This window comes from Notolepis coatsorum (assembly GCF_963971535.1).
Source record: "Notolepis coatsorum genome assembly, chromosome: 2".
NCBI classification, from domain to species: Eukaryota; Metazoa; Chordata; class Actinopteri; order Aulopiformes; family Paralepididae; genus Notolepis; species Notolepis coatsorum.
Window position 1 is genome coordinate 64,011,007 of NC_140166.1, and position 15,143 is coordinate 64,026,149.

The 15,143-nt window shown below is 47.7% G+C and overlaps 1 protein-coding gene across 1 annotated transcript in view; it reads right to left on the bottom strand.

The window, feature by feature from the left end:
* Positions 1-15,143, bottom strand: part of tp53bp1 (tumor protein p53 binding protein, 1) — a 102,085-nt gene that overhangs the window by 33,039 nt on the left and 53,903 nt on the right. Inside the window, exons 18-26 of the mRNA XM_084308193.1 lie at positions 14,420-14,502; positions 13,678-13,805; positions 13,457-13,519; positions 13,192-13,338; positions 10,592-10,776; positions 9,413-9,544; positions 6,595-6,705; positions 3,116-3,363; positions 2,311-2,502 (exon numbers count right to left, since the gene is read on the bottom strand). Coding sequence (XP_084164319.1) covers positions 2,311-2,502; positions 3,116-3,363; positions 6,595-6,705; positions 9,413-9,544; positions 10,592-10,776; positions 13,192-13,338; positions 13,457-13,519; positions 13,678-13,805; positions 14,420-14,502 — 1,289 coding nt within the window. The remainder of the gene's footprint in view (positions 1-2,310; positions 2,503-3,115; positions 3,364-6,594; positions 6,706-9,412; positions 9,545-10,591; positions 10,777-13,191; positions 13,339-13,456; positions 13,520-13,677; positions 13,806-14,419; positions 14,503-15,143) is intronic.

Here is a 15,143-nt window from a genome sequence, read left to right on the forward strand (position 1 = left end):
CCATGGGATGTGAAATAATGGACTGACCCGAGCGAACTATGAGAAACTCCACGAGCGAGATTGTTCACGGAACCAAGAAGACACAACCTGTGTTATGGGATAAATAACAGGCTGGCGGACTTGTACATGGTGATGTCAGATATCAAGACTCCCTAAGACCATTGCTGCAATTCTGCCTGGACAGCTCAAAATACTAATAAAGACCATTCGTTAACCACTGTTTGGCGTTAGTGTGTCATTAACTCATTATAACCATGCTGGAATATGAATGCCTTTATTCGTTCTGTTCGATTGGCTACCGGGTATAATATGATTTGTACTAGAGGCATACAATCTATTTTGTTGTCGGTATTAGGTAGCCTATATGAATTACATATAATAGCAGCCATAGCCTACATTATGCAACAGTAACTTGCATAATAGCAGCCATAGCCTACATTATGCAACAGTAACTTGTGCATATTTAATAACACATGGCACAGCCCTGCGAAGCCCTGCATACAGTAAACCAACTTGATCATTAATCTAGCTGTTGTATCTTTACGCTTATGAAAACATTAAATAATATGTATAGGCTATAGGCCGTCGCTTTGCATTAATAGCCTATATTCTCAAATGGAATTTAATGGCTATCCGACTCCTCGCTATCCTCGGACGGACCAGTATACCTTTATATCATATCATATTCATATTCATATCATAGTTTACTCTATCAGCCTATACCCAGCATGTAATACGTTCTTTGTTAGAACTCAACTCGTTATTATTTTGCGCATAGATTGCAGAAATACGGGAACGTTTTGATTTATATTAAAAGGCTTTGACAACTAAATACGTGGAATTCTGTAAGCAGAATACAAGTCATATCACCCACACGATATATGCTCTGTATCCAGAGCATGTATGCTTTTCATTCATTTAAGACACATTTATTGCAAGGGTTTTGTATACACATAAACTCAACAAATAACCTCTGTTCTCATTGCAATGCGTTTTTTATTCTTTCTTATAGGAAGGGGGAAGAACACTATATCGTGGGTGTTCATATGACTTGTATTCTGCTTACAGCTTCGGGGTTCCACTTATTACGTTTAACAATGGCAAAGCCTTTTAAATATAATCAAAACGTTCCCGTATTTCTGCAATCTATGCGCAAAATAATAAGAGGTGAATTACGCGGAGCGCAGTCAGTGCTTATTTCCGCGTTGTAAACATATTCTACCACCGGGCGCCAGCTACGCATGCTCCGAGCTGTGCGTAGATATACGCACAAAGTCAAGCACAAGTTCAAATTGATAAGTCCCACACTTTGCTTAGAAATGATCGTACACACGGGTTACGCACATATCTGTGCGTACGCAACGTTGATAAATGAGGGCCCTGGTATCTGTAGTATATGAAGGCCTGGTATCTGTATATCTATAAAGGCCTGGTATCTGTATTATATGAAGGCCTGGTATCTGTATATCTATAAAGGCCTGGTAATAATAATAATAATAATAATTTAGGACCTGCTCCGAGGTCACCATTTGGCACACATGCGAACCATGCATACAATGCGTATCTGCGATTAACCCATCCCGTCGTCCTTCCCCCCCAAGGGCAGCCGGGAGCAGACAGGCGGCACGTGAGCCGCGCCAGGGGACCAATCCAAGTGCTCCTGTCCGTCTTCGTCAAGGACGCCACAGCGTTAGCGATCTTGTTGTTGTGCATGTTTTTCCATTGGGTTTATCTTATCGGGGGGGGAAACCCTTGCGAGCACGGGGAGAACATGCAAACTCCACACAGAAAGGCCTGGGAGATACCCCACCTGGGTAACTGGCATCATGGAAACCTGGTCCCCAAGCGGGATTAAGGCCTGGTATCTGTGAAAGCCTGGTCAGAAAGTTACCATCATATGTTACATCCATGTTGGAACACTGGTCCACTTTTAACTCTCCAGTGACTGACTGGTTCTTCAGGTTTGTTGACAGAAATATATATATAGGTTCAACAATGTACATATTTAACATGTTCTCAGTGTTGAGACAACCCCTCATTCTGTAACAACAATGTACATATTTAACATGTTCTCAGTGTTGAGACAACCCCTCATTCTGTAACAACAATGTACATATTTAACATGTTCTCAGTGTTGAGACAACCCCTCATTCTGTAACAACAATGTACATATTTAACACGTTCTCAGGGTTGAGACAACCCCTCATTCTGTAACAACAATGTACATATTTAACACGTTCTCAGGGTTGAGACAACCCCTCATTCTGTAACAACAGCGCAACACACACTTATCGGTTCCTATGGTCTTACCCAGGCTGATGTCTGCAGCCTTGGTCAGGGGGCTCGCCGGCTCATACGGTCCCAGGCTGAACTGCTCCCGGAGCTGGTTTCCTTGCTCCAGAGACAGGATGACAGCGCTCCGCTTGAACCACTGGAGCTGCCCCTCCCTCTCCACGCTGTAGAACACGTCCTGCTTCTCCATCTTGTGGCCCTTCACCCTGCCTGGGGACAAACACACCACTTTAACCTCCTGCCTGGAGGACAAACACACCACTTTAACCTTAACCAACTCCGAAACAATGCCTAACCTTAACCTTAACCAACTCCGAAAGAATATTGCCATTCTCTAAGACAAACTCTAACCTTAACCAGCTCCTTAACAGCGCCTAAACTTAACCCTTCTAACCTTAACCAACTCCGAAACAATGCCTAACCTTAACCTTAACCAACTCCGAAACAATGCTTAAAATTAACATGCCTAAACTTAACCGGCGAAAGAATGCATGTTAAAAAAAAATAAAAAATTGAAGGGAATCGAACTTGTCACCAACGGACCGCAGGATCCACAGCAAGGCGGCGCTACCAGTTGAGCTAGTTGTCGATGTTAAAAGAGGGGGGATTACTGCGACATAATGCTGCCGCGACAGAGCTCCGCGGCAGAGCTCTGCTGCCGCGGGGGCGTGGCTAGACGCAAGTTGGGCGTGGCTAGACACAAGTTGGTTGCCTTTAATATTTAGGCGGCCGTGACCTCTGACCTCTCCCTCTCTCCTCACCTATACTGAAGAACTGGTCGTCCAGCAGGGCCGTGACCTACGACCTCTCTCTCTCTCCTCACCTATACTGAAGAACTGGTCGTCCAGCAGGGCCGTGACCTCCGTGTCCGTGGGGATGGGGTCACACAGCAGGACGTCCTTGCCCGGCACCTCACACTCGTAGCCGTCGTCGAAGCGCAGCCGGAAGCGCCCCTCCCCCTCCTCGCGGGTGATCCTCCCCGAGTAGAAGTAGCCGTTGGACGACCACTTGGCCACGACCCTCAGGCCCACGAAGCTGCTGGCGGCCGAGCCCTGCGCCTCCGGGGAGGACCTGCGGGGGGCACAGGGTTATTATGGGATGGATGGGGGGGACCTGTGGAGGGGACACGGTTATTATGGGATGGATGGAGGGGACCTGCGGAGGGGACAGGGTTATTATGGGATGGATGGGGGGGACCTGCGGGGGGCACAGGGTTATTATGGGATGGATGGGGGGACCTGCGGGGGGCACAGGGTTATTATGGGATGGATGGGGGGGACCTGCGGGGGGCACAGGGTTATTATGGGATGGATGGGGGGGACCTGCGGAGGGGACAGGGTTATTATGGGATGGATGGAGGGGACCTGCGGAGGGGACAGGGTTATTATGGGATGGATGGGGGGGACCTGCGGGGGGCACAGGGTTATTATGGGATGGATGGAGGGGACCTGCGGAGGGGACAGGGTTATTATGGGATGGATGGGGGGGACCTGCGGGGGGCACAGGGTTATTATGGGATGGATGGAGGGGACCTGCGGAGGGGACAGGGTTATTATGGGATGGATGGAGGGGACCTGCGGAGGGCACAGGGTTATTATGGGATGGATGGGGGGGACCTGCGGGGGGCACAGGGTTATTATGGGATGGATGGAGGGGACCTGCGGAGGGGACAGGGTTATTATGGGATGGATGGAGGGGACCTGCGGAGGGGACAGGGTTATTATGGGATGGATGGGGGGGACCTGCGGAGGGGACAGGGTTATTATGGGATGGATGGGGGGGACCTGCGGAGGGGACAGGGTTATTATGGGATGGATGGGGGGGACCTGCGGAGGGGACAGGGTTATTATGGGATGGATGGGGGGACCTGCGGAGGGGACAGGGTTATTATGGAATGGATGGGGGGGACCTGTGGAGGGGACAGGGTTATTATGGGATGGATGGGGGGGACCTGCGGAGGGGACAGGGTTATTATGGGATGGATGGAGGGGACCTGCGGGGGGCACAGGGTTATTATGGGATGGATGGGGAGGACCTGCGGGGGGCACAGGGTTATTATGGGATGGATGGAGGGGACCTGCGGGGGGCACAGGGTTATTATGGGATGGATGGGGAGGACCTGCGGGGGGCACAGGGTTATTATGGGATGGATGGAGGGGACCTGCGGGGGGCACAGGGTTATTATGGGATGGATGGAGGGGACCTGCGGGGGGCACAGGGTTATTATGGGATGGAGGGAGGGGACCTGCGGGGGGCACAGGGTTATTATGGGATGGATGGGGGGGACCTGCGGGGGGCACAGGGTTATTATGGGATGGAGAGGACCTGCGGAGGGGACAGGGTTATTATGGGATGGAGAGGACCTGCGGAGGGGACAGGGTTATTATGGGATGGAGGGGACCTGCGGGGGGCACAGGGTTATTATGGGATGGAGGGAGGGGACCTGCGGGGGGCACAGGGTTATTATGGGATGGAGGGAGGGGACCTGCGGGGGGCACAGGGTTATTATGGGATGGAGGGAGGGGACCTGCGGGGGGCACAGGGTTATTATGGGATGGAGAGGACCTGCGGGGGGCACAGGGTTATTATGGGATGGATGGGGGGGACCTGCGGGGGGCACAGGGTTATTATGGGATGGAGAGGACCTGCGGGGGGCACAGGGTTATTATGGGATGGAGAGGACCTGCGGGGGGCACAGGGTTATTATGGGATGGAGAGGACCTGCGGGGGGCACAGGGTTATTATGGGATGGAGAGGACCTGCGGGGGGGACAGAGTTATTATGGGATGGAGGGGACCTGCGGGGGGCACAGGGTTATTATGGGATGGAGGGGACCTGCGGAGAGGACAGGGTTATTATGGGATGGAGGGGACCTGCGGAGAGGACAGAGTTATTATGGGATGGAGCGGACCTGCGGAGGGGACAGAGTTATTATGGGATGGAGGGGACCTGCGGAGGGGACAGGGTTATTATGGGATGGAGGGGACCTGCGGAGGGGACAGAGTTATTATGGGATGGAGGGGACCTGCGGAGGGGACAGGGTTATTACGGGATGGAGGGGACCTGCGGAGAGGACAGGGTTATTATGGGATGGAGGGGACCTGCGGAGGGGACAGGGTTATTATGGGATGGAGAGGACCTGAGGTGATGCCGAAAATGTTGCTCGATTCAGAAATAGGTCACATATTTAGATATTGATCTTGAGTGCTTTGACATGGTGTTCTCTATCGGTTTTCTTATTTGCAAAACTTGACCCTGTTGTCATGGTGATACATCTCTGAGGCCCTGTTGTCATGGTAATACATCTCTGAGGCCCTGTTGTCATGGTAATACATCTCTGATGCCATGTTGTCATGGTGATACATCTCTGAGGCCCTGTTGTCATGGTGATACATCTCTGAGGCCCTGTTGTCATGGTGATACATCTCTGAGGCCCTGTTGTCATGGTGATACATCTCTGAGGCCCTGTTGTCATGGTAATACATCTCTGAGGCCCTGTTGTCATGGTAATACATCTCTGAGGCCCTGTTGTCATGGTAATACATCTCTGAGGCCCTGTTGTCATGGTGATACATCTCTGAGGCCCTGTTGTCATGGTGATACATCTCTGAGGCCCTGTTGTCATGGTAATACATCTCTGAGGCCCTGTTGTCATGGTGATACATCTCTGAGGCCCTGTTGTCATGGTGATACATCTCTGAGGCCCTGTTGTCATGGTGATACATCTCTAAGGCCCTGTTGTCATGGTAATACATCTGAGGCCCTGTTGTCATGGTGATACATCTCTGAGGCCCTGTTGTCATGGTAATACATCTCTGATGCCCTGTTGTCATGGTGATACATCTCTGAGGCCCTGTTGTCATGGTGATACATCTCTGATGCCCTGTTGTCATGGTAATACATCTCTAAGGCCCTGTTGTCATGGTAATACATCTCTAAGGCCCTGTTGTCATGGTAATACATCTCTGATGCCCTGTTGTCATGGTAATACATCTCTGATGCCCTGTTGTCATGGTGATACATCTCTGATGCCCTGTTGTCATGGTGATACATCTCTGATGCCCTGTTGTCATGGTGATACATCTCTGAGGCCCTGTTGTCATGGTGATACATCTCTGAGGCCCTGTTGTCATGGTGATACATCTCTGAGGCCCTGTTGTCATGGTAATACATCTCTGAGGCCCTGTTGTCATGGTAATACGTCTGTTGTTTTCTACTGGACCTTCTGATTTCGACGACTCAATTTATAAATATCACTAAAGTGAACTATGAAAAGCAATGGAAACAATGAAAGTGATGGACCTGAGAGAGTCTGAGGTCTGGGAGGTCTGGGAGGGGCTCTCTGGGAGGCGCTGCTGGGGGCCGGGGCGGGGGGAGAACAGCACCTCCTGCTGGGCGGAAACAGCACTTCCCCTGAGAGACAAGGACTGAGTGAGAATCACAGGGAGAACAGCAGGAGAACATACAGACAGACAGGAAGTCAGGAGAACATACAGACAGGAAGTCAGGGTAGTGAAGGAGAACATACAGACAGACAGGAAGTCAGGTTATTGAAGGAGAACATACAGACAGGAAGTCAGGTTATTGAAGGAGAACATACAGACAGGAAGTCAGGTTAGTGAAGCAGATAGAGGAATGTGAGTCAGGATGTGGCTGCATGGAGACCTCATGTGGTGGAATGGAACCAACTTCTAAAGACGTCCATCAAACCTGAAGCAGCTCTGTAGCTTAACCCAGGGGTTCTCAACCTTTCTGCTGCCAAGGCACCCATGTGTTCAATAAAATATTCCAGGGCACCCCTACATACGATAAAGACTTTTCCGGTCCTGTCTTTTTTGCTACAATGATGACAAAAGTGCTTGCTTTCAAAATAATGTTTATTTAAGAAACCGGGAAACACATTTGTGTGTATATGCAGCAGGCTATTATAATGCATTATTAACAGGTGTTTCAGGTCTAAATGGCTTAGTACTGTTGACATTACTCTGCTTGTAGTAGTAAATCAAATAAGCATATTTCTTTAAATAAAATTACAGAAAATTATCACTAAAGTGCTATCTGTTGCAGCTGCACACTTTTCCATAAAAATAGCATTATTTGGATAAGTGTGACCATTTCTCAAACTGAAAATCATGTATTTTCTTTAAATACAGAAAAGGATCACTAAAGTGCTATCTGTTGCAGCTGCACTGTTCTCCATAAAAATAGCATATTTGGATAAGTTTGACCATTTCTCAAAAACTGAAAATCATGTATTTTTTTTAAATACAGAAAGGGATCACCAAGTTACCATTTCTCAAAAAATATTAATAAATACAGAAAATAAGCACTCGTTCACTCAGTGGACATTTCTAGCTCAATGCGAGGTCTGCTGCTGCTGCTGGCTAATAATACGGTCAATACGTGGGGAGATCTTTGACAAGGCAACACGCATGTCATCCTCAAGGCTCAACTTGGCCCTATATTTTGTTTTCAGAGCTGTCATGGATGAAAAGCCAGCTTCACAGTAGATATGTGGTGCTGAATGGTATCAACACCTTAACTGCTGCATCATGAGATACTTGGTACTCAGCACCACACTCTGAAACCAGCTCTCCAGGTGGTATCAGATGAGATTTCAAAGAGTTCTTCCAAGAGTTTGGATGGAGACGTGTCAGGAAGCTTTGTCTCAATGTTGTCGGTAAAGTTTTTTTTTATCCAGAGTAACTTGGTGATCCTTTTCTGTGTTTTATTAAATAATGATTTTCAGATTTTGAGAAATGGTCAAACGTATTCCAAATATGGTATTTTCATGGAAAACAGTGCAGCTGCAACAGATAGCACTTTAGTGATAATTTTCTGTAATCCAAAAAGAATACAAAAAATTTAAATAAAAAAAAACGTAGTTCTCTTTTTTTTCTTTTTATCTCAAGGCACCCCTGGCAGCTCTCTGCACCCCTGTTGAGAACCGCTGACTTAACCTACATAGACAAAGGTTCTGTAACTTAACCTACACAGACAAAGGTTCTGTTCTGTAGCTTAACCTACATAGACAAAGGTTCTGTAGCTTAACCTACATAGACAAAGGTTCTGTAGCTTAACCTACATAGACAAAGGTTCCGTAACTTAACCTACATAGACAAAGGTTCTGTAACTTAACCTACATAGACAAAGGTTCCGTGACTTAACCTACATAGACAAAGGTTCCGTGACTTAACCTACATAGACAAAGGTTCTGTTCTGTAGCTTAACCTACATAGACAAAGGTTCCGTGACTTAACCTACATAGACAAAGGTTCTGTTCTGTAGCTTAACCTACATAGACAAAGGTTCTGTGACTTAACCTACATAGACAAAGGTTCCGTGACTTAACCTACATAGACAAAGGTTCTGTTCTGTAGCTTAACCTACATAGACAAAGGTTCCGTAACTTAACCTACATAGACAAAGGTTCCGTAACTGGTTCCGTAACTTAACCTACATAGACAAAGGTGCCGTAACTTAACCTACATAGACAAAGGTTCCGTAACTTAACCTACATAGACAAAGGTTCTGTAACTTAACCTACATAGACAAAGGTTCCGTAACTTAACCTACATAGACAAAGGTTCTGTAACTTAAGACAAAGGTTCGCCTGGGCCCATTCTGAGCGTGTTATTCGAGTCAGTATCAAGTGTTTCTGCTGCCGTGTGACGTCACCATGGCGGGGGCCACTAACCAGTAAACCCCAGTGGGTGACTTGTGTTTGGTTGTAAAGGACACATGGACATATATGGACCAATAATATCTCCTACAGCTTAACCCCCATTTAAACAGCCATGCCGCTCTACGTGACAGGCAGCTCCTAAAGTTGGTTCCATGTCAGCAAATGGAGGATAGGGTGCAGTGCGTGCAGGGCGAGCCCCAGAGAGGGTGCAGTGCGTGCAGGGCGAGCCCCAGAGAGGGTGCAGTGTGTGCAGGGCGAGCCCCAGAGAGGGTGCAGTGCGTGCAGGGCGAGCCCCAGAGAGGGTCAGTGCGTGCAGGGCGAGCCCCAGAGAGGGGTCAGTGCGTGCAGGGCGAGCCCCAGAGAGGGTGCAGTGCGTGCAGGGCGAGCCCCAGAGAGGGTGCAGTGCATGCAGGGCGAGCCCCAGAGAGGACTCACCTGCCTGGGGATGAGTGAGAGGGAGGGCGGCCCCTCCTGGCCCCCCCTCTGGCCCTCATGGCTCCTCCCCCTCTCTCCTTTACGACGTGTGACCCCGCCCTCTGCCCCCGCTGCCCCCCTCCCCGCCTGGGGCTGTAGACAGAGAAGCTCAGGTCAGAAACCCTGCGACCTTTGACCTTCAGAATGTTCACTCACTCACACAGAAGCTGGTGACCTTCAGAACGTGTATGAACGGAGACATGTTTTCATTCTGAGCGCTTGATACTGAAGGACTAACTAGACTAACAGCTTTGTAAATATACGTTTTTTTAAATGCACCGATGCCTTGATTGGTGCCTTCTCTGGATGGAACTGGCCAATGAGCATCCGTTACTAAGCAGAGTCTACTTATACCTATAACTGGGCCAATGAGCATCCGTTACTAAGCAGAGTCTACTTATACGTTGACCAGAATAATAACAACTGAAACCAACCAGAACCATAGTGGTTAGAAGAGACAGACAGAACCAGAACCATAGTGGTTAGAAGAGACAGACAGAATCAGAACCATAGTGGTTAGAAGAGACAGACAGAACCAGAACCATAGTGGTTAGAAGAGACAGACAGAACCAGAACCATAGTGGTTAGAAGAGACAGACAGACAGAATCAGAAGAGACAGACAGTCTGCTAGTTAGTCAAGTAGTCAAGCTTTCTAACCAAGTAGAATCCATTTGATAGATCTGGTAGTTTATAGCCAAATGTTCTATTGTATTCAAGGTGGCGTGGAGTTAGTTCTATTGTATTCTAGGTGGCGTGGAGTTAGTTCTATTGTATTCTAGGTGGAGTTAGTTCTATTGTATTCTAGGTGGAGTTAGTTCTATTGTATTCTAGGTGGAGTTAGTTCTATTGTATTCTAGGTGGAGTTAGTTCTATTGTATTCTAGGTGGCGTGGAGTTAGTTCTATTGTATTCTAGGTGGCGTGGAGTTAGTTCTATTGTATTCTAGGTGGCGTGGAGTTAGTTCTATTGTATTCTAGGTGGCGTGGAGTTAGTTCTATTGTATTCTAGGTGGCGTGGAGTTAGTTCTATTGTATTCCAGGTGGCGTGGAGTTAGTTCTATTGTATTCCAGGTGGCGTGGAGCTAGTTCTATTGTATTCCAGGTGGCGTGGAGTTAGTTCTATTGTATTCCAGGTGGTTACCTGCCAGGCTTGGCTCCTCTGCTGGGAGGCATGATGAAGTTGGGTCGGCCCGGCCCGGTGCTGCTGCTGGACGCCTTGGAGGACATAGACGAGACGTCGCCCAGGTCCCCTGGAGTCAGAGAGCTTCCTGTCCGACATGGAGAGATGTCGCTGTCCTGCACGTCCACCACTGGATCCTCAGACTCCTGGAAGTCAAACACCCCTTCAGATAAAACCCTGCCCGCTTCAAAACACCCCTTCAGATAAAACCCTGCCCGCTCCAAAACACCCCTTCAGATAAAACCCTGCCCGCTCCAAAACACCCCTTCAGATAAAACCCTGCCAGCTCCAAACACCTTCAGATAAAACCCTGCCAGCTCCAAACACCTTCAGATAAAACCCTGCCCGCTCCAAAACACTCCTTCAGATAAAACCCTGCCAGCTCCAAACACCTTCAGATAAAACCCTGCCAGCTCCAAAACACCCCTTCAGATAAAACCCTGCCCGCTCCAAAACACCCCTTCAGATAAAACCCTGCCCGCTCCAAAACACCCCTTCAGATAAAACCCTGCCCGCTCCAAAACACTCCTTCAGATAAAACCCTGCCCGCTCCAAAACACTCCTTCAGATAAAACCCTGCCCGCTCCAAAACACTCCTTCAGATAAAACCCTGCCAGCTCCAAAACACCCCTTCAGATAAAACCCTGCCCGCTCCAAAACACCCCTTCAGATAAAACCCTGCCCGCTCCAAAACACCCCTTCAGATAAAACCCTGCCAGCTCCAAACACCTTCAGATAAAACCCTGCCAGCTCCAAAACACTCCTTCAGATAAAACCCTGCCCGCTCCAAAACACTCCTTCAGATAAAACCCTGCCCGCTCCAAAACACCCCTTCAGATAAAACCCTGCCAGCTCCAAAATCTAAATCAAATCAAACAGACTAGTTAAAATGCTGGTTATAGACAGACTGGTTAACAGGCTGTTAACTAGTCTGTCTCAGGCAGGTAACTAGACAGTAGGGGTGTAACGATGCATCGATTAATCGAAATGCATCGATTCTAATGTGTTCGATTCGATGCATCGATTTGAATATGTTAGAATCGAAATTAATCAAAATAAAAAATGTATTTAAATTTTTTAACACATTGGGTGCCACGCCTCTTTGCCCAGATAACCCCTTGAGTGCCAGCGCTTTAGTCAATGGGAGGTCGGGGATATTTGCAAACGCTTAAACTATATCTTAAATGATGGCTATGGGTCTAAAACACCCCTCGTTATCAATAGGGTTGGGCACCGAAAACCGGTTCTAATTAGGAACCGGTTCCTAACTTCCGGTTCTGGAACCGGAAGTAACATACCTGCATTTCGATTCTAAAAAAAAAATTAAATAAAAAATTACAGTACAGCAACCAAATTAAACTGTATCAAGTAAACTGAAAATGTGAATAGTATGAAAAAAATGCTGTGACCTGCACCTCAAAGAATCGGAAGCGAGAATCGTTCAGAACAGGAATCGATATGGAGAATCGGAATCGGAACCGGAATCGTTCAAATCCAAACGATGCCCAACCCTAGTTATCAATGACTTGCTTGCAGTCAACATGTACGAAACGGATTGTTTTTTCATTGGTACATTATATCAGAATACACAAAACACATTGTAATTTTTCGGCTGATTTATGAATCGTTTTCAAATAAACGCTAGATTATCGATAGTATATGTGTACTTATGCACACTAGAGAAGCGGGCTGAAAAATCTATTATCCATGACCTGGTCAGCGCTAACGTCATACACACACACACACACACACACGCACACGCACACACACACACATGCGTTGTGATCGCTATGAAAAAAACATCTGATTAACCCAAAACTGGTACAATAGAGTCCTTCCCTCACATCAGATGTTCTGCAAAAAGATTAATCCAATTCCTGATCGCCATTCCAAATATTGATCGCGTTTATTGATCCAACGTTATAGTCCGAAACACATAATCGAAAGCTGCTCCGAGCCTCCCCAGTGAATGTGTTAACAGACACTGCTTGCCAAAGATGGGAAAACCCCGGACTGGAGTTTTTTTCTGATGCACATGGTCACTCAATCAAATCCAATGATGTGCATTACCATCCGGGAGACGATAGGGGGCGGTATTTGCCCTTTTCGAGCTCAGAGCCATTCCCAATGATAACGTCAGGCTGGATGGATGAAAAATGAATGGATATCGCTAATAAAAGAAATAACGATTAAATAACGAGAAATCTCGTCATTGGCACTCAAAGTGTTAATGTTTATTTTTTTTGTGTATTGTTTTTATTGACCTATAGTCCATTCATGCTGATTGAATCAGTTCCCCCAGCCACAGTTGTGTATTAAATTTTTTTTGGGGAATTAACTGATAGAATATTTATCGAAGATTTCTCGAAAATTAATCAAATCGAATCGTGGTCAAATGAAGAGATTTCATGATGCATTGAATCGTTGCCTGAAGAATCGTAATCGAATCGAATCGTTGTGAGGTCGAATCGTTACACCCCTAGTTAACAGGGCATCAGTAGGTCTCTAACCAGGCAGGTAACTAGACTAGTTAACAGGGTATAACAGGGTGGGTCTCTAACCTGTGTGACTTTGCGCTCCACCTCCTTCCCGTCTTCATAGAACACGTCTGTGATGACACGCGTGACGGTGGTCCGGACCTCCTGGATGGTCCGCACATGTCGGCGGTGGGCGGGGCCTGAAGAACGGGGAGGAGTCTCGGGTTCACCCTGTCAATCAGTGATGGGAGGGTCTTAGAACTGGACAAGCATTGTTATAATGTCTACTATAATGTTTTGTTTCAGGCCTTCCATCAGGCCAACAGCCAATCAGAACATCTTTCCTTACCCTGCCACCAGGGGGCAGCGGAGCCTCGAAGCTGGTCTGCTGAGAAACTGTCCTCTGACAGAGCTGCAACACACACACACACACACACGCGCGCGCGCGCACGCACACGCACACACACACACGCACACAACAGAAACATTTAACGTTTAACTAAACTCACTGCTTACAAATGTTATGTTATATATACTCTTGTTAGGAGGGTGTGGGTGGTGTTGTCTAACCTTCCTGGGTGGGGTACAGGTGGCGCTGTGGGACCCAGGGCCTCCGGTCTCCTCTCTCTCCCCAGGAGCAGAGCCCGACTCTGGGCCAGCGGCCGGCAGCGGGGAGGCCAACGCGTCCTGGTTTGGACCTGACAGCAGAACCACAAGATCAGAAACCATCATTCAAATGTCTGTAGAGAACTATCCAACTGAAGCTCTCATTCAGACGCGACCTACGCACCCGTCTCCCTCCACCCTCCTCTCCTCTCAGCCCCCACCCTCCTCTCGATCAGCCCCCACCCTCCTCTCAGCCTCCACCCTCCTCTCCTCCACCCTCTCCTCCATCAGCCTCCACCCTCTCCTCCCCTCCACCCTCCTCTCCATCAGCCCCCACCCTCCTCTCAGCCTCCACCCTCCTCTCAGCCTCCACCCTCCTCTCAGCCCCCACCCTCCTCTCAGCCTCCACCCTCCTCTCAGCCTCCACCCTCCTCTCCATCAACCCCCACCCTCCTCTCAGCCTCCACCCTCCTCTCAGCCCCCACCTCCACAAACTGAATCATTGATTATGAATCACAGATTAGTAGAACACACAGTAGAACACACAGTAGAACACAAATTATTGTGAGATAGGTCAAGGTCAACTTTATTTATATAGCACATTTAAAACCAACCGAAGTTGCACCAAAGTGCTTTACAATATAAAAACTGAGAAATACTAAAAAAAATACAATATAAAAACTGAGAAAGATTATAGATAGATTACCTTGGCTGGAGCAGAGTTCCGATTGGCTGTTAGGGAGGCTGTTACAACCAATAGAGGACTGTGGTGAACTAAACAGATGCCCCCTGCAGACAGGGGAAACATTAATATTTTATATTAAAAGAATAACCCGATACTGGTACAGGATATCAGACTGATACTGGTATATGATGTATGTTGTATATAATGTATTCCACAAGACTTCAGGCTATGGACCCAGGGTGTTTTTTTCAGCCATACCAATAATTTTTTTTGGAAATACTACTTCTGGACTACCAACTACTACAGAAAAACGTGAGTAACAACGTTTTTCTACAACTCAAGTTCAGACCTATGTTACTCTATTTCATTAGCACTAAAAGTGAACATCTTCTAAAGGGCATTGCTGTGTTTGAAACGGAGCCTGTCCTCCGCTCTCCTGGGGGGGCCTAAAATAACTGGCCTGCAGTTCCATCAATCCACCAGGGAGGAGCTGCTCCTTCTGTCCAACACACTAGGCTTGGGCGGTATGACGGTATTACAGTATACCAGGGTATTTAGAAATCCCGACGGTATTGAAAATCAATACCGTCCAAATCACAGATGCGCTTCAGTTTCTATTACAGTGAAACAGAGTTTTGAGTGTAGTGCACACACGCGCCAGCAGAGGGCGAGACCATTCCTCACTAGTGGAGCGAGTGAACGGTGTTCACGTTTTACGGTAATGTTGCGACAGTGCTGTGAAAAT